This window comes from Sinocyclocheilus rhinocerous, unplaced genomic scaffold (genome assembly GCF_001515625.1).
Source record: "Sinocyclocheilus rhinocerous isolate Xijiao unplaced genomic scaffold, SAMN03320098_v1.1 scaffold115, whole genome shotgun sequence".
Taxonomy (NCBI): domain Eukaryota; kingdom Metazoa; phylum Chordata; class Actinopteri; order Cypriniformes; family Cyprinidae; genus Sinocyclocheilus; species Sinocyclocheilus rhinocerous.
Window position 1 is genome coordinate 2,065,598 of NW_015650001.1, and position 20,199 is coordinate 2,085,796.

Genomic DNA, 20,199 nt, shown 5'->3' on the forward strand with positions numbered 1-20,199 from the left:
GGAGACCTAAATATATGTATGAGAATTGTGGAGATTCCAGTTCCACTTAACAATCCATTCACAAGTTTTGAGGAAACATTTCCAAACTATCTATACATTCATTCTGCTCCAAACTGCTCTCGTAGGGTCAGAAGGATACTGGAGCCTACCTTGGGTCTCAGGAAACACAGTGCTCCCCACTGAGCCACTGGGTCGCCAACAAGTGCAAAAAAAAAAAAAAGCCATTTTAAGAACCACATGTGAGAGAAAGTATTGAGAGTAGACAAGGAGAAATTGGATAACCATGAGCTATTTTCTGTCAGCTTAATGGAATTCATTCAGAAATTATTCGTTTGAGAATTAGACTACACTGGTCATGCTTTGTTTGTTGTACTAACTACTGAGGACAATGAACTAATTGGATTGTGCAAGTTGTCTATTTGTTGTCTTTGTGTTATTTTGTGACTTTCAGTATTTTCTCTCATCACATTCAGTTTGGTTTGCAACAATTTGCTGTGGCTCTGTTGATTCAGTATTTTAGTAAACGCTGTTCCACATTGACAGATGAATGTACATGTTCAAGAACCGTTAACCAAACTAAATTTATAAATCATACAGTCATGGTATTTATTTATTATTATTAATTTTAATAATGTATCAGGTTCTGAACAAGAACCAGTTTTCAATCACCAAAGTAATTTCACTTAAAAAAAAAAAAAACCTTGATGCACCCATCTTCAGGAATTTTTACAATTATGGAGCTATGGAATAAAGTGTTGAATCAAATTCAGTTGGTCTGGATTTTATTAAACAAGTTCTACAAACTCAAATTAACAATGTTTTTTATTTGTTTATTCAACTTAATTAAGCTTACATTTGAAGTGAAGCTGAGCATTAACAATTAATGTAGAACTTCCTTAGTCTAACTTGTGTATCAGTTTGTTGAGTAAACCGAAAGTGTTATAAACTCCATAAACAAGTTTTATAAACTTTTAAAACAGAATATAACACTAATCACTGTAGTGGTGACTTGAAACACAACTTTTACAACAGAATATAATCAAAAACACTAAATATAGCTGAAACATATATTACTTCTCAGTTACAATTAATTTGTTAGTTGTAAGTTCTTTATTTTATTTTTATTTCAATTTTAATATTTTAATTTAAACACTAAATTGCATAGTCAACTTTTGTCACGCTAACCTTTTCTACATTTTATAGTTCCATCAACCTTTAAAATTTAATTTGTCTGACAAAATAAAAGTTGGATTTTTTTTTTACAGTGTTGGCTTCTTCTTGATTCCTGTCAAAACAGTATATCAGCCAACATATGAGTTCCTGTACTGGCCTATCCAACCTAGAATAATATAGGAAGAAAGAAGCAAAGAAACCGAAACTGTGAAAAAAAAAATATATACAGTGGGCCTTCTCTGTCTCTGTGTGAGTTCCCAGAGTTGATGGTCCCATCTGTCAGGCACATTTTTGCATAATTTCCTTGTAAATAAGCCCTGAACACTATCCACATAGTGGCTCACCTAGTGCAACTGTACTGCTTCGGCTTACTTAATCAGAGCCACAGCTGGTCAGCTTGATGAATTGTTTGCTCAACCAATTTTTTGTGGCCTTTCTGCCCATGCCAGAAGCGCAGGGTGGTTTTCCACTGGCTCTCAGTAAATTCAGATGAAGGTCCCAATTGATTTCTGAATGAGTTCCATAAAGAATAGCTGACTGATATCCATTTTCTCCATGTCTGTTTTCTACGTTCTCATTCTGAAGGAGGTGAAAGAGGCATTGTTTCAACTGTGGTGCAGTGTGGGACACACTTAGAGAAAGCATTGTTGCATAACAGTACCTGAGCTGCTCTTGGAGGTTTTTGGGGAAGACCAGTGTCTTGGCTGCTAGATCTTACTTTGCAGTTATAGTTTCTGGCATTGGCTTTGTAACTCCTTAGTACTGTATTCACAGGTCAAGAGTGACAGTCATGAAGTGAGTCTGAGCAGCTGATTGCAGTAAACAACTGTGAGGCAGGAGATACAGGTGAGCCCTGTATGAGTGGGCCACCTTTCCCTCTTTACTGCTCTAGTTAATAATGAGTGCTATGGAAATCACCAGCATATGCTGTTTGGCAGTTCCAGATCTCTCACACTTTCACTGAGTTGCTAATCCGATTCCCTTGGATGCACTATATACAGAAAAGGGAGCAATGTTGATACACTTTCTAAACCGGACACATGGCTACAACTGAATTGCTTCATTATGATTAACTTAGCGGTCTACTTTGCAAGCACCTGTTTCATTTACTTACTTCAGTAAACAGATGCCCTATTTCTATTTTTGGTGTGCTGTACAGCTATTCCATTTTATTTTTATGTCAAACATATAGAATACATTAATGTTATTTTTCTTTTTAAAAAATTAAAACCTTTGAGCATAGACGCAAATTGATTAAAAATGGCATTTATAGTGTTCGAAAATTTTAATAAAAAAAAAATGCTGTTCTTCAAACTTTGTTTTTCAAAAAAAAGCAGAGATAGATATGTAGGTAGGTAGGTTGGTTGGTTGATTGGTTGCTAGATTAAACTTGTCTCAGGTTTGAAGATTATTGGTTCAGAACCTTTATAGCTTTATGAATTGTTTGACAGCAACAGAGCAATCAGTACACCGTTTAGAGATATTTTGTCTATGTTTTTCTATGTTTATTACTTAAGACACCTGTTTCATTTACTTACTTCAGTAAACAGATGCCCTATTTCTATTTTTGGTGTGCTGTACAGCTATTCCATTTTATTTTTATGTCAAACATATAGAATACATTAATGTTATTTTTCTTTTAAAAAAATTAAAACCTTTGAGCATAGACGCAAATTGATTAAAAATGGCATTTATAGTGTTCGAAAATTTTAATTAAAAAAAAATGCTGTTCTTCAAACTTTGTTTTTCAAAAAAAAGCAGAGATAGATATGTAGGTAGGTAGGTTGGTTGGTTGATTGGTTGCTAGATTAAACTTGTCTCAGGTTTGAAGATTATTGGTTCAGAACCTTTATAGCTTTATGAATTGTTTGACAGCAACAGAGCAATCAGTACACCGTTTAGAGATATTTTGTCTATGTTTTTCTATGTTTATTACTTAAGACGTTTTCATATTTTGTGTTGTCCCTTATGAATGCATATTCATCACAAAATGATAAGGATTTATGTTCATATTGTTCAAAACCCCACATTGCCTAGAGCATTTCCAAACATTTGCAGAGCACCGCATATACAGTAAATATATTTTGTCTGTTACATCAGCCTGAGTGTAATGTCTCTGGTGTCTTAATGAGACTGCTTGATACCTGCTTGAGCCACAAGAAGCAAAACTGTAGTTCATGAAGTCTCAGAAAAGGTAATTGTAACAGTCTGGCTTTACTAGGGAATAGCCTAGCATTACTATCCCACCAGTTAGACCAACACCAAAACAGCCAAGGCTAGATCACTTCTATGATGAGATAATGATATTCTGTTTATTCTTTTTCTCCGAAGTTGACATTTTAAAACCATAATGAGGCATGGGATTGGGAAACGGTGTGTGTGTGAGAGAGACAGCTGGGCTGGTCTGGTAAAGAAAAAAGGGCCAAATTTCCATAGTCACAGGAGGGCTATCTTTACTCATTCAAAATGTGTTTCCTGTACAACTGATTGTGTTTCCTGTTGTGCGACAGTCTCATCCACTCCTATAGCTTTTTTTTGCCACTCATTACCCAGCTGGACTGACACCAACTTGCGCAGCTGAGAGCCGTCCCATCCTCGTCATGGGCCCTTTGATCATCGAATATACTGCTGTAATGAGAGATGAGAATGTTTGTGACATATTTTTCCACTTGCCTCTATCTTTTTGCAGGTGTGACATTTGCAGCGAAGGGCTATTTTGATGCTCTGGTGAGAATGGGAGAGCTGGCCAGTGAAAGCCAAGGATCTAAAGACTTGGGTGAGTCTCGCCGTGCTGTTTTAGCTTCAAGGGAGCAGGCAAACTGTGTGGCTTGATCCGACATGACACCACAAAACACGCACTAATGGAACCACATGCTCAGCAAAGTGCCGATGTTGCTTTCATTAGGCCCGACTGTCAGAATTTGTAGCTGAAATGTTTTTTATATTGAACCTTTTTAAATCGTAAGCATTTCAGACGTAGTTTATGTACTGGCTTGAATTATTCCTTGTTTTACTTGCTCAGTTTCTCCAGTTTGCGTGGAAAATGAAGTCAAAGGGCTGACAGCAGTGGATGGGAATTCATCTGCCGTGCTGCAGGGAAACTCACCGATGCATCATTTATGATCCGTTTAAAAAGCAGATCTAGTTCGAGGGCTATAACATCTTGAAATAGCATTTTACTTTCTGCTATGGGAGGCTGTCAGAATTGTTGGTCGGTTCTTTGTTCTGCCAAGGATGTGAGAGTGGGTGTATGCGTGACCCTCAAGATGCTTGTTGCTTATGGGGATTGGCTAAAGATACGGCAGCAAAATCTACTTTATATTCATGATACGATATCCATCGTATATTGAATTTTCAAGTCCTATTGGGCATGGCCTGAATCTTCTTCTACCTCACTATCAGGAGCCCCAAGTGAATTTAGACTCTAGTTGACTTTTGTTTGAGATATTTGAGGATTTTCAGGCAGACTGTCAGTCTACTAATACAGACAGTATATTAGTAGTCATTGAGTATTGATATAGGAGTCATTGAATCATTCAATCAACTGATTTGTTCAAATCATTGATCCATTTAGGAGCTAAACAAGTGAGTTTCTGCATCCAAAATTGCTTACTAAGTAGGTACTATATTTCATAAGGAACAAACTTGGTGACCATTGTAAGAATGTTCTATATAGTATGAATGTTTGTAGTATGAAGGATGTCCAGACGTATTACATCCACCATGTTAGCATGCATGTATCATTTGCATTTATTACCTGACATGGCCTCATGGGATGGTAAAGTGTCCATTGAATGCACACCTCAAGATCTCAACAGAAGTAGTTGGTCCTCTGCATACTTTTCCGGATACTCCTGTTTTTCGAATGTATTCGGACATACTACTCGTTTGTAATACTGTTGCATGCTATATATTAGGGAAGTAGACATATTTAGATGCAGCGAGTGTCTTTATGAATGAGTCATTGTATTATTCACGCAACCAATTGGGCTAGTAAAGTGTTCATCGGAAGTACACATCAGAATATCGCCAAATCTAGAATGTTATCCTGGTACTTTTTGCCTACTATTTTCGGAATACTGCCAAATACATACTCTTTTCACACTGATTTACATCATATTATGCAGCCACAGTTTCTATGAATGAGACATTGAATCATTCGCTCAACCAATTCATTCAAACATACTGATTCATTCAGAATCTAAACAGGTGACTGTATTTATGAGTGAGTCATTGAATTATACAGTCAATTGATTTGTTTAAACACACTGAGTCATTCAGGAACAAAACACCACTACTGTGTTAAACAAAGAAGCTGCATATGATTACACTTTGACTTTGTTTGGAACTGTTTTCATTGGCTGTGCAAAAACAAACACCGTATTGCGTCTGAAATTTAAGTTACTCAGTTATAACGTCTGTCATGATTTCATCATGTCATTCTAAACCTATAAGACTTTCATTCATCTTTGAAACACAAATTAAGACATTTTTAATGAAAACTGAGACTTCTGTCCCTCAATTGAAATTCCATTACACAAAAACTTCATAAAGATTGTAAAAAGAAATCCATATGAATCAGGCTGTTTGAAAGGAAATAAATCTCTTGTTTCATTAAAAAAAAATTTCATTTGTGTTTAGAAGATGATCAAAAGTCTTGTTTGATACCAAATCAGGGTAATTAAATGAAACAAAATTTTCATGTTTGGGTGAACTATGATTTTAATTATGCCACATTACAAAATGTCTGTATAAGCTGTCCTTTTTGTGGTATAAATGCTGTTTGAAATGGGAATGCAGTATGCGGTGAATTTAATTGGCTCATATCAATCGCACTGGGTCAGAAGTGTCACATACGCTAGAGCTGTTGCTCAGGACATGAAAGGCGCATCTTCGTTATTTCATTTCCACAGGGAGTTTCCTGGACCGAGGCGGAGTAAACTCCCCCCCATGTATAACGCAATCAACAGTGCGGTTCACCTCTCATTTGAACTTGCAAAAGGTATTAGCACTTGAATCTCACTCTGACTGAGAGTGAATCACAGAGAGAGTCTCAGCCTCAGTTACAGACCCCCTGGACATACAACACAATGCGGCCCTCTCGAGTTACACCTCATATACACACAACAAATCATCTGTGATGTGTGAAAGACACTCCCATACAAAAATGCGCTATGGTAACCATAGATTTTCAGCAAAATAACGTATTATATACAAGATTTGTGTAAAAAGAATAGTACTTTTCCCACAATATTAAATTTATACCTTCTATCTTTTAGTTTAAATTTCATATTTGATGACACTGGTCGTGATTAATACCAACCCTTGCTAAAAAAGTTTCCATGGTAACCATAGTTACTGCCAAGATACCACAAATAATTACTACTGTTCCTGTAAAATAATGATCAATTAATATGGTTTCACATTCAGTAAAGTATAAGACACCTGAGATTTTTATTTATTTACTTATTTTTACTTGACAACAGCAGATGGAATCAAGTTAGCACAGTTTGATTGTAGAAGCTTTGGCTGAAACTGCAGCTGCCATAGTAAATTCAAAAAGGCTGTATCATTTACTCACCCTCATGTTGTTCCAAACCTGTATGAGTTTCTTTCTTCTGCTGAACACAAAAGAAGATATTTTGAAGAATGCTGGTAACCAAACAGTTAATGGTAGCCATAGATTTGCATAGTATTTTCCATACTATGGAAGTCAATGGCTACCGTCAACTGTTTGGTAACCAACATTCTTCACAATATCATCTTTTGTGTTCAGCAGCTGACAGGAATTTATACAGGTTTGTAATAACTTGAGGGCGAGGAAATGATGACAAAATTTTCATTTTTGGCTGAACTATCCTTTTAACTTAAATCCAAACATTCATTGTTTAAATGCAAGATAAGTTAAGATGTTGTGTGTGTGTGTGTGTGTGTTACAAAACTAAAAACGTAGTTGACTGATGGCTGTTTTGCACTGTCATTTTCAAATGCAGTTACATGTAGATAATGGGCAGGTGTGGTTTGTGAGAACCTGTGCCATTGTTCGTCAGCAGTGTCACAATGAGTCATTCTGCTTTGATTAAGTGATGTGAGTGTGTGCATGCATGCATTCATTACTCAAGAACAAAAGCGAATGCATTATGCATTAGAGCAGGAGTGCTCAATCCTGAAGATCTGAATTGGCTGCTCTCCGTCTGCTAACACACCCGACTATAATTTTCTAGTGAACCCAAAAACCTTGATTAGCTGTTTCAGGTGTGTGATTAGAGTAGCAGCTGACCCTGCAACAAATATGGGCAACAGGATGTGATGTCATGCTCTAGAGCTTAATGTTTTTATTGTTAACGTCATCCGCTTGAACGGCATTCTATTGTGAACACGTGACGACAGTTAGCAAAAGCGAGAGATTACCATTTAAAAAATGTTCACCCAAAAATGACAATTCTGTTATTAATTACTCACCCTCATATCGCTCCAAACCTGGAAGATCTTTGTTCATCTTCGGAACACAAATTAAGATATTTTTGATGAAATCTGAGGGCTCTCTCACTCTCCAGCAATGCAACTGCAATGTTCCCAGGTCCAGAAACGAAGCAAGAACATCGGTAAAATAGTCCATGTGACACCAGTGGTTCAGTCGTAATTTTACGAAGCTACGAGAATACTTTTTGTGCACAAAGAAAACAATAATAACATAATTCATTCAATAATTCTTGTCCACGAGTTACCGTCTTCCACCATTTTGGAGAGTACCTCAGAACGTAATCAGCGTTGTTTACGTTCAGCATGTACGCGCTTTATCCCGAACGTAAACAACGCTGATTACGCCGAGTTTCATTTCTGGGTGAACTAAACCTTTAAATATGGATATTTTTCTTAAAAGAATGGCCTTAAATTAGCCTTCAGATATGTCTTTAAAGTTATCAAGTAATTATTCAAGTGCAGTAAATGGTAGTATCAAGTATTCACGTAAACCACTGAGAAACAGAAAAAAATGTAAGTAAATACATGTAATATAAAAATAATTAATTGGCTTAGTCTTCAGCATGGTTATTAGATATAAAACTAATAATACGGTATTGATGGTGTCAGAGATTGACTGAGAAGCAGGTCTTTAATTAAACTGAGCTGTAAATTAGTTTTCTTTTTTTTTGTTTTTCCCCCTTTAAGCCTAACTTTGTGCACAAGTTTGTTAATATTAACTAAAATTATCCAGCCACAAACAATAAGTCATCATTGAGATGATACATTTTATTACCAAAACTGCAGGAACACTGGTATCATTCCTTTTTGTATACTTTTTTCATTTTTTTTTAAAGGAGTCATATGATGCTGCTAAAAAGAACAGTATTTTCACTCTCCAGCAATGCAACTGCAATGTTCCCAGGTCCAGAAACGAAGCAAGAACATCGGTAAAATAGTCCATGTGACACCAGTGGTTCAGTCGTAATTTTACGAAGCTACGAGAATACTTTTTGTGCACAAAGAAAACAATAATAACATAATTCATTCAATAATTCTTGTCCACGAGTTACCGTCTTCCACCATTTTGGAGAGTACCTCAGAACGTAATCAGCGTTGTTTACGTTCAGCATGTACGCGCTTTATCCCGAACGTAAACAACGCTGATTACGCCGAGTTTCATTTCTGGGTGAACTAAACCTTTAAATATGGATATTTTTCTTACAAAAACGCATCGATTCGCTACAGGAGGCCTTTATTTATCCCCCAAAGCCGTGTGAGGCACTTTTTATTATGGATGGATGCGCTTTATTGGACTTCTTTTGGACTATTGAAAAATAACACCCGTTCACTGCCATTATAAAGCTTGAAAGAGCCAGGACGTTTTTAAATATAACTCTGATTGTATTCGTCTGAAAGAATAAAGTCATATACACCTGCCTTGAGGGTGAGTAAATCATGGGGTAAATCATAATTTTTATTTTTGGGTGAACTATCCCTTTAACCAAAACTAAAATTAAGAATAGTTTTTGTTGATTGAAATAAAGCAGTATAAAATATAAATGTAAGATTAAAGACTTAAAGAATTTAAATATGAGAAATGTTGCCTTGGCAACTAACTGAAATATAAGTTAAAGAACTAATATTATTTATATAAAAAAAATACAAAAAATTACTAAAACTTAAAGTAAAATAAACTGGAAAAAATGCTAATAATAGCATATAAATACTAAAATAACACTAGCTCGAAAAGTTCAAAATAGGGCTGAGTACTAGTCAAAATTCACAATTATCTACACCAAATTTCTTTAAATTTAGCATCAAATTGGTAACAAAACGCTACTACTTTTGACATCCCTAATGCAAACCATTGATGTTTATATTCTTTATGTTGAGCCAAGAGGTCAATCTGTGACATTTAGTTCCTCTGCTGGTCAAATGTCACAGGTGTGCATTTATCAGCATTGTCGGCGGCTTCAAACGCAGCTCATCCAATCAGAAATAAGAGTGGGAACTAATCTTTTTTGGCCTCATGGCCCACACCTAAACCTCATTTGAGTTTTCCTGTCGAGTCTCTCCCAGAGGAATCGCCCCAAGGTTATATCCTCTCCCGTGTCAACAACAGGACTCCACCTGCTCGTGAGAAGAGGCCCAACTCAAACACACATATCAGAGTGTCACGTCATACTTTATGAAATGATAAACTAGCCATTACGAGTGCAGATGCACTACAGCACCACTGTGACCGCCGACCCCCGGGATAATGACGGGGTTCCTTTACCCTGCCAAACGCTGAGCTGAAATGCAAGACGTGTCATTTAGTGACAAACGGCTTCATCTCTGTTTTGGATAGGAGATGTCCCGCGCCGTGAGGTGGAACACTAAATTCTTGTGGGCAATTTGCAGTCCTGTGTGTCTGTCTTTCTCGGTGAGAGAGCCATGGGGGTTCGCTTTGAGACAGACTGTAAATGGTTTCCGCCTACATGCGCTCCTGCTTTTCTCTCTCTCACTTCATTCCTTGCTGTTTTTCTGATATTTCTCGCATTAAACGCCACGCATTCTCTCACATACACACACACACTTGCATAAATATAGTCACGCACTCATAGTCTGGGCAAATATCGTGCCTTCGTATATGGTGTCCTTGGATGCACAAAGCGCTTGCAGTGGAGAGCGCTCATTCTCATCTGAAAGTGAGGCATGAGGGAGTGCACACACACACACACTATTCCTCCCCCTCTCGCATACACTCCCACGCTCACTGGTTTGTTTAGGATAATGATGCCCCTGTCACCACCTCCCACTCATATCCTCCCACCACCACATCTCTTTCTCTGTGTTTTACTGCCTTCATTACATCACTGTGGCATACTCTCACCCTTACACAAGCAGACAGTGGTTGGACTGCACGTAGACGACACATCACAACACGGCGTACGCTTACCGAGGTTACGTTGCATTTTCTCACCACTTTTTTGGTGTTTCGTCAGGTTTAAAGGAATGTTCTGGTGTTGAGAAAAAGGAATAGTTTGCCAAAACATGAACATTTACTCACCCTTAGGCTGTGCAAGATGTAGATGAGTATAGATGAACAGATTTGGAGAAATGTATCATTATATCACTTGATCACTAATGGATCCTCTGCAGTGAATGGGTGCCGTCAGAATGAGAGTCCAAACAGCTGATAAAAACATCACAATAATCACAAGTAATCCACACAAACACAGTCCATCAATTAACATCTTGTGAAGCGAAAAGCTGCATGTTTGTTCTGCAGTGAATGGGTGCCGTCAGAATGAGAGTCCAAACAGCTGATAAAAACATCACAATAATCCACAAGTAATCCACACAAACACAGTCCATCAATTAACATCTTGTGAAGCGAAAAGCTGCCTGTTTGTAAGAAACAAATCTATCAAGATGTTTTTAACTTCAGTTGTTTCTATTGAATTATAATATTGCTTTTTTATATAGTGATAAAAGTCTTGTATGAATCAAGAGAGAAATGTGCACAGATCAATCACCATCAAGCAAGAGCAGTCCAAAATAGAATTAAACAAATATGTCAGTGGATTCTGATGTGAGAGGACAACATTTTCACTGGAGGAAATGTTATGAATTATGTATTTTGGTCAGAATTGACGGTTTACAGTTAAAACGTCTTGATGGATTTGTTTGGATATGCAACTTTTCAGTTGTTTCTATTGAGTCCTCTAATTATAATATTGCTTTTTTATATAGTGATAAAAGTCTTGTATGAATCAAGAGAGAAATGTGCACAGATCAATCACCATCAAGCAAGAGCAGTCCAAAATAGAATTAAACAAATATGTCAGTGGATTCTGATGTGAGAGGACAACATTTTCACTGGAGGAAATGTTATGAATTATGTATTTTGGTCAGAATTGACAGTTTACAGTTAAAACGTCTTGATGGATTTGTTTGGATATGCAACTTTTCACTTAAAAAGGTGTTAATTGATGGACTGTGTTCGTGTGGATTACTTGTGGATTACTGTAATGTTTTTATCAGCTGTTTGGACTCTCATTCTGACGGCACCCATTCACTGCAGAGGATCCATTGGTGAGCAAGTGATGTTAATGCTAAATTCCTCCAAATCTGTTCCAACAAACTCATCTACACCCTGGATGGCCTGAGGTTTCACCAGGTTTCATTTTTGGGTGAACTATATATTGAAAACGGCATTTATGGCACAGTGTTGATTGCCACAGAAAATAATTTGGCGAATTTGCATGGAAAACTGTGTACTTTTGTTACAGCATTTACTCAAATTATTCAGTACAGTACAGTGGTGTACATTCAGTGTGTATTTTAATGTGTACTGTCTAGACCCGTGTACTTCCTGTGTGTACTTCATGTAAAAACTGAGGGATGAGTTAAAATCATTTTCTGTGGTGATCTGATATTTTGTTGCACAAATGTTGTTGACAGAGCTACACTTTTATTGAACCCAGAATGTTCCCAGAAATTAGTTTAATATGCGTCTTACTGGATTTTATTATGGATGTTTGCCGTGGACTGTACTGTTGCCTCTTCAGTAAGTCAGCAAAGGGGGAAAAAAAGTCTAAAATACTGCAAATCAAGCAGCATCCTTCACTGCTTTAGTAAAGTTGCTAGTGAAACAGTTACCATGAGAACAAAGTGTGCTGATATTTGCCTCTCGCTCTTTTATTCCGATGTTGTTTTGATGTTAGGCTTCTGTTTGATGTGATAAATGAAATAATTATCGTTCGTGTCTATTCTTTTTAAATATTCAGTTTCAGTTTCCAGATAAATTATAACTGACTGATTTAATCAAATTTGTATTACGTTCTGCCTTACAACATGTCTACACAAGAGCCTGATGATGCGTCACGTCACAGCGTGCCACAACAGCTTGACGTCGTCCATACTAAAAGCACCACCATTATACGTCTCTTAATATTTACTTGCATAAACCTTCCAGCTGTATGCCTGAGGACAAACTCTGGATCCTACCTTATTTTCAGTAAAAAAAAAAAAAAGTACATTTGCATGAACTGTTGAAAAGTAGTGAAATAATTTAACGCTAAATCTTAGTATTTGATCATTTAGAATCAATTAGAAACCAAACATGACTTATATTAGTAAACTGGCGTTGAAGCAGTCAGATGTAGTTAGATGCATAAAACAATGACCAACCAGAAGCCATTCTGTTGATTCACCAATGGACTGAACAGTCACAAACCTTTAAGCCAATCAGAATGTCAGACGCCTTCATTAATATTCATGAGCTACTGTAAACTCAACCTGACTCTTGTGCCTGACATAAAGAAACTTCCCAAGGAGAGAAGACATGACTAAAAGAAGAAGAATAGCCTTTAACAATGCTGTGCAAACTTTTTAAAATGGAACTTTTAAGTAGAGCGACTGACGTTTGTGGAAAGTTTCATTTTTAATCTTTTGAATGGTTTTCTCATATGAGTGTTTCTATGGCAACTAGATATTTAAAACCGTAAAGTACCAGAGACAGAATGAAAGTCCCATCTTTCATTTAAAAGAGCCTTAATAAAGGCACTGCTTTATTGCTGTCAAAGGTTTTAGCCATAATTTCAGTTAAAGAAGCTACATTTATTATACCATTTTTATCGATGATTTGAAGTATGATATAGACTAGATAGAAAATAGCTGTGTCAAGATGGCTGGCCGAGTGAACTTGCCTCAGAGGGATTTTGATCATTTAAATGTGAAAAGAGGCTGCTGAGATGTATTTTTTAGATCGTTTCTGTGCCCATTCCTATAATGGGCAAAAGCGGTTACATAATTAGGACTCATCAGCATTTACGCCCCTCTGAGTGGCAAATGATGCGATGATATGCCGTTTTAATTTCCTGTCAGGTCTAAAGCACTTCCCCCAGTGGTTTAGGTCGAGTGGCCAGTGAATTAGTTCAGAGATATTGATGCAGAAAGAACTCAATGATACATTTTGCTCCCCAGAGATCCACGAACGCTTCCTGCGATTACTTCGAGAAGATTTAGAACGCATTTTATAGTAGTTGCTAAGGCTAGCATCTGTAAGCTCAGAACACCTTGGCAATGCATCCACCACCAAAGTTCCTTTCAAGGCAAGCACTGTAAATCTTGGGAACAATCTCAGGTAGCTACAGTATTTTCAGTCATGCAAGTGCAGCTCCTGTCTAACTGAATAGGGAAGTATGGGGGGAAAATACATGACATACATTTCTGTATATTTCTGTATATATTTCTGGACAATATATAAAAATGGATTAATTAGGGCCCTACAAACTGTTTTATTTTTCCCCAAATTCAGTGTTTTTCGTTTTAATTTTTCAGGATTCTATTAATTTAATCAAAAATAATGTGTAATTATCATGAAACATACAATATTAAACAGCAATTTATTAAAAGTTTAACAAAAAGGAAATTTTAAGGCCCTATGAAATGTTTTCTCAAATTCAGTTTTATTTTTACCAAATGCTGTTTTCCATTAATTTTTCTGGATTTCATTGTAATGGTTTAATTAAATATTAATAATCAAAATCATCTCTAATTAATTGATTTTATTAACAAATAATTTATTATTATTTTATTTATTTATTTTTGTCCAAAAATACTGTGTTGTGTATTTAAATTTTTCTGCTAAATAAATTCTGGTAAATAATTTTTTGGTACGTATTCCTTTAAAAAATAATGTTTTAATAATAATTTTATTAGTAGTAGTAGTAGTAGTAGTACTATCATTACATTAATAATATTTCTGTTACATTTTCTTAAAGGGGTCATATGATGCGATTTAAATTAAAGTTACAAGCTCTTGGTGCATAAAGAAGATCTGTAAAGTTGCAAAGACTAAAGTCTCAAATCCAAAGAGATATTCTTTATAAAAGTTAAGAGTCAACCACGCCTACCTAAAACGGCTCGTTCTAACGCCCCCCCATGTCTACCTCACTATGTGGGAAGATTTGCATAACACCGCCCAAATGTTCACACAAAGAAAGAAGGCATAACTTTTATTCACGCTGTAGTATTGTTGTTTTATGGAGGACTGTTTCCTGATCCTGGTAGAGTAGACTACAATGCCCGCTGTTCTGACTCACAGACTGTAAGTACGTTTTTAAATAATGTGTTTTTTTTAACCTTAAACTGCATAAACACATTTCATTACACTAAATACACAAAATGATATTCTTTTTAGCAGCATCATATGACCCCTTTAAAGTTAAACCAAACTTTTATTTTGAGGGGTTGCTGTGAAGCCTTTAGGTTTCTGTTTGTATATGATACGACCATAGTTTTTCTCAAAAGAAACTGTAAAATGCAAATGAAGTGAATCTCAGAGCACTTCTGGAGATTATGTGTTTGTTTTTTTTTATAATACAATTATTTTTATAATAGTTTTCATTCACCAATATATAAGTTTACCCTACAATGACTTCTGATTCTGAGAACCCCGGAAATGTGAAAAGGGTCCATTAGCGATTTGCTCTTTTATTTAGAAGGCGAGAGCTGCCATATTGAGTGTTCCAATGTTTCCCATTCATTGTAATATCAGTGGTCAATATACTTATTGGCATCAGTGGTTCCATGAAGAACCTTTAACGTCCTTGGAACTTTTTCATTCCACAAAGGTTTTTTAGATTATTAAAATCTTCTTCACACTAATAAAAATGGTTCTTTTAAGAACTGTTCACTGAAAGGTTATTTGTGGAACCGATATGGTGGTTCTGGGGCACCGCTGCAAACAAATAACTTTGAAACCTTTATTTTTAAGATTGAAGCACTGCAAAAACAATTAAGCACTTGTAATTATTTGTAATTTATATTTTTGATGTTTCACATATATCAGAGAGGAAGCAGGCTAATGGCACTAGTAAATGCTAGCAAGCCTATAGGAGGGTTGTTGTTTATTTAGGAGGGAAAGTGTTTTGTCAGTCACTTCTTTTAATGGAACATAGGCAGAGGCCTATGATAACTTCTGACAGCCTCCCTCTCTCTCTCTCTCACCTGGGCCTGTTGGAATGAGAGCAGTGGAGCTCTTTTATTAGCCCTGTGCCTCGGTCCCAGGAGCCCTGCTTTCTCCTGCTCTATTTCTGAGAGCTGCACTGCATGCTGGGAGAACGAGGGCCCACACACACTCCCTCACCTTGCCCTTGATTTGCTGTCTTGGCATATATGTGCCGAGTGTCTTGATCCATGCTGTGTATATGTTGCGTCTGGCATGGCTTTCATAGAGCTCAGAGCTGGAATAGTTAATAAGCTTCTGTAGCCCCATGAAATTAGAGGCTTTCTGCTTTTCATCCTGTAGTGCTTTATTACAGAGATGGCTTCCTCTCAATTGCTGTTATTATAATATCTCCTTTCTTTTTGTGCTTGCTTTCGTTCGCGTTTTTTTTTTTTTTTTTTTGCCTTTTCCTTTTTTTTTTTTTCAAAATGGTAAAACTGCACTTCAGTAAATGTTTGGTTATTTCGATGACATGTTTTGTACTTTAAACTATCAAAATGTTCACTGTTTTGCAATAAAAGGTCAGTGAGTGATTCAGTGCCCCTGTGTGTTTGTGTTTGTGTGTGTGTGAGTGTGTGTGTGAGTGAGCGAGTGTGTGAGTGAGCATGTGTGTGTGTGCGTGTTTGTGAGAGTGCGTGTGTGTGAGAGCGTGTGTGTGTGTGAGCGTGTGTGTGAGAGAGAGTGTGATCGTGTGTGTGTGTCTGAGCGTGTGTGTCTGAGCGTGTGTGTGTGTGAGCGAGAGTGTGTGAGCGAGCGTGTGTGAGATTGTGTGTGTGTGTGTGACGGTCATGTGACGTCCTGAGCGAAGATAGTGAAGCACGCTCAACAGAAGCGAATGGTCAATCTATTAAATTAAAATACTGCTAAACAAACCTGTTAAATCATGGATGCAAATTTGTATGGCAAGCTGTTTTCACATTTAATCTATAAAACATAGTAGTATCTATTTTCTTGCTGCTAGAATCTATTTTTAGACACTATCTACTCCATCGGGTACTAAAACTTACTAGTGCTTTTTCTTTAGGTACTAGTACCATTTTAAAAGACTTGAATGAAGAATAGTATTTTTGCATAATTAATGCATAATCGTATCCTTAGAACACAAGGCATTGATCATGTGGATATTACTATTAGGAAAGGGAATAGAGAACTTAAGCTTAATCAAAGAGAGACATGTTGGATTTATAAATTAAAGGACAATATATCTAATGAGGACTTGGATTTTCCTCCTTTTGTTTTATATATTTGAAGTGGTGTTTATTTACTGAAATCCCCAAACATAACCATTTTATAGCGAATATAGAAAGATATAAACATAATAGACTGAAATGCGAAGGGGAAAAAAGTGGGATTTTAGTAACAATATAGCATTAAAAAGATAAATGTTATTAATATGAATTAATATTAATTTTAATTAAATTACTACCATATGAGGGGGGTAGGGCAATGTCTATGGTAAAATATTAATCTTTTAAATGACCATAAAACGTGATTTACATGTTAACATAAATAGTATGTGAAATACTTTACTAATTAAGCTAATTTTTTCACAACATGAACTGATATGTGAACTGAAGTTTGTTAGCATTCAAAAGTACATTAACAAATAAGCTTTTAATTGTATAAATTGTTATAGATTTTCAAAAAGTGAGGATCATGTCCTGATCTTTCATGGAAGACAGAATGTTTTTCTTACTTTTTAGCAAATAAGAGGTCAGTGTATTCATCAGTGGTAAATGTGATTTAATTTATATTAATAGTATGATATATACTAAGATTTTATTTTTGATCCTTCAGAATTCATTCTAATATGCTAATTTATTATCAATGTTGAAAATGGAACCAACAATACTTTTTCAGGATTCTTTAATGAATAAAAAGTTAAAAAGAACAGCGTTTAGGCCTATTTAAAATTGAAATCTTTTCTAACAATAAAAGTCTTTACTATCACTTTTTATCAATTTAACACATCTTAGTTCAATAAAAGTATTAATCTAATTAATTAGTATCAAAAAAGACAGAAAAAAATGACTGACTCCGAACTTTTGAACAGTACTGTATACTTTTACAAAAGATTTCTATTTTAAATAAATGCTGTTCTTTTTATTTACCAAAAAATCTTGAAAAAAAAGTATCTCAGGTTACAAATAATATTATGCAGCACAACTGTTTTCAACATTGATAATAAATCAGCATATTAGAATGATTTCTGAAGGATCATGTGACCGAGTAATGGACTGGAGTAATGGCTGCTGAAAATTCAGCTTTGCACACACATTTTAAAGTATAACAATATAGAAACAGTTATTTTAAATTGCAATAATATTTCAGAATATTACAGTTTTCTTCTGTATTTTTTTATCGAATAAATGCAGCGTTGATGAACATTAAACTTCTTAAATTTAACATTTTACATCAGTAAAATGTGTTGCTAGAGACTTTTTATACAGTACAATAGTAGAAACAGACTGATCACGAGTCAGAGGTTCGACATTATAAACTAAAGTAAAGCTAAATTATTATGAGTGGACTTTAGAGAGAAAACAATAAAATGCCACAGCCCCTGGCCTTTAAACTGCGCTGTGTTGGTGTATTCCTGTCAAGACAGATCTGCGGTCATCTGGATCAATCAGTGCTCTGCGTCAGACACATCACAACAAGGCAGGGAGAAGGTTCTGCAAAGAACAGGTTGATTCAGAGAATGAGTGTGTGTGGTTCGATGAAGCCGCTGGATTTCATTGGTGTATTTCAGTTATATTCTCATGTCTCAAGCTCGTTCCAGCAGGTGTATGTTCTTCTGCCCTGGTATCTCACATTAGCCCTAACATAGCGTTTCCACCTCCCGTCAGCTGAGGAGCACAGGCTGTGCCGAGAGGATCCCTCACACTTGCCCTTCACTGCCAGATCTGCCAAAAATTGCAGTTTGGAGTGTAAGTAGCATCCCTGTCAGCTCTAATGGCTACATTCACACACTGTGTTGTCTGTCAGGATTACAGACTCTCTGATCTCCACCTCTTTCTTTCCCCTCTTTTCCCCATCCTCAAATCCTGAAGCTTCTTATGGTGAACAAAGCCGCATACTAGGGCTGTGCGATTAATCGAAATCGAATCGAAATCGCGATTTGAGACGTTGCGTTTTCCTAATCGCAAAGCCTGCGATATGGACGCGATATTACTCTGTTCCAGAGCATATGCATGACTGCCAGCCTTGAGTTGCAGTCTTACTAACCAATAGAGTGAGCGCACCTCCGTTCTCTCCAATCAGCACTGCTCTAGCTAACTGAGTAAACACCCACCATTTAAAAAAACAAACAAAAAAAAAAAAACAGAAAGCGGGAGAGACACAGAGTGGGATTATTGTGTCTACTGGGTCAGATCGATAGTTAGGCAAATTAAAACTAAAGAAAAACGTATGCAACTTAAGCTTCGAAATGACAGACAACGAACAAAAAAGGTTTTGATGGATTCTATTGGTGGGCTGTAATCTGGCAGATGGCAACCAATAGAACAACAGTAATTCATTTTGGAATAATGCCCAAAACAAAAAGGAATTTTGTAATGGTTTAATGGAAACTATAAGAATTTCTGTGAAAGTTTCTATTGTTTTTTTCAGCAGGGTAATGATACCCATACTGTGCTGCACATTATTGACAATATTGAGCTGAAGCTTGACTTTGCAAATTTAAAATCGCAAATCAAATCGCAATCGCAATATCTGTCAAAAAAATTTGATATTTTCCCCCAAATCGCACAGCCCTACCGCATACACACACAAACAAGCACAAAGATGTGCTCACAATCATAAAACCCTTGAAAAACCCCAGGAATTTCATGTGCATTTCTGTTTTTGTTGGAATTATATTGTATGCAGTACTTTATTTTCAAGCCATGGTACTGAATGATTATTTTATTGATTTTACCATGGTACTACTTGCATATTTGTGCCATTAAGTATATCTTCTATAAATCCCAATGTATTATATAAGAGTATATTAATGATTACAGAAAAACACTAGTATTTTTTTTCTAAAGCTGTGCAAGAGGCTGTTTTTCTGCCTTTAGATTGGGTTTTTGCTCTCCTCCTAGTTTGCTGGCTTCAGCTGAATTGTCATTGGAGAGTTCAGTGATCTGTGTCTCTGAACAGCACTGAAACTGTCCTACATGCTGAGGTGAAGAAGTCACGGCAGATTTTACTGGGCCAGTAGGACAGGATCCCTGACCTGAAATGGCTGATCTCCAGCTATTTATATAATTAAACCACCCTTCTTCAAACACACACACACACACACACACATACATTGGGTTTCATGTTTTATGGGGACTTTCCATTGACACAATGGTTTTCATACTGTACAAACTTTATATTTTGTCCCATAACCTTAATTTAAAGGGGTCATATGATGCTTTTTTAAAGATCATTATTTTGTGTATTTGGTGTAACAGAATATGTTGATATGCTTTAATGTTCAAAAAACACATTATTTTTCAAATACTGTACATTATTGTAGGTCCTCTATGCCCCGCCTCTCTCAAACGCTTCGTTTTCTACAAAGCCCCCTCCTT

General features: G+C 36.3%; 1 protein-coding gene across 7 annotated transcripts in view; it reads left to right on the forward strand.

Moving 5' to 3' along the window:
• baiap2a (BAR/IMD domain containing adaptor protein 2a) overlaps window positions 1-20,199 on the forward strand; it is a 90,191-nt gene that overhangs the window by 21,608 nt on the left and 48,384 nt on the right. For 6 of the 7 annotated variants that reach the window (XM_016516181.1, XM_016516186.1, XM_016516185.1 and 3 more), the window contains exon 3: window positions 3,863-3,949. The exons of the other annotated variant lie outside the window; for it this stretch is intronic. In XM_016516181.1, the coding sequence (XP_016371667.1) occupies window positions 3,863-3,949 (87 nt within the window). The remainder of the gene's footprint in view (window positions 1-3,862; window positions 3,950-20,199) is intronic. 7 annotated transcript variants of the gene reach the window in all.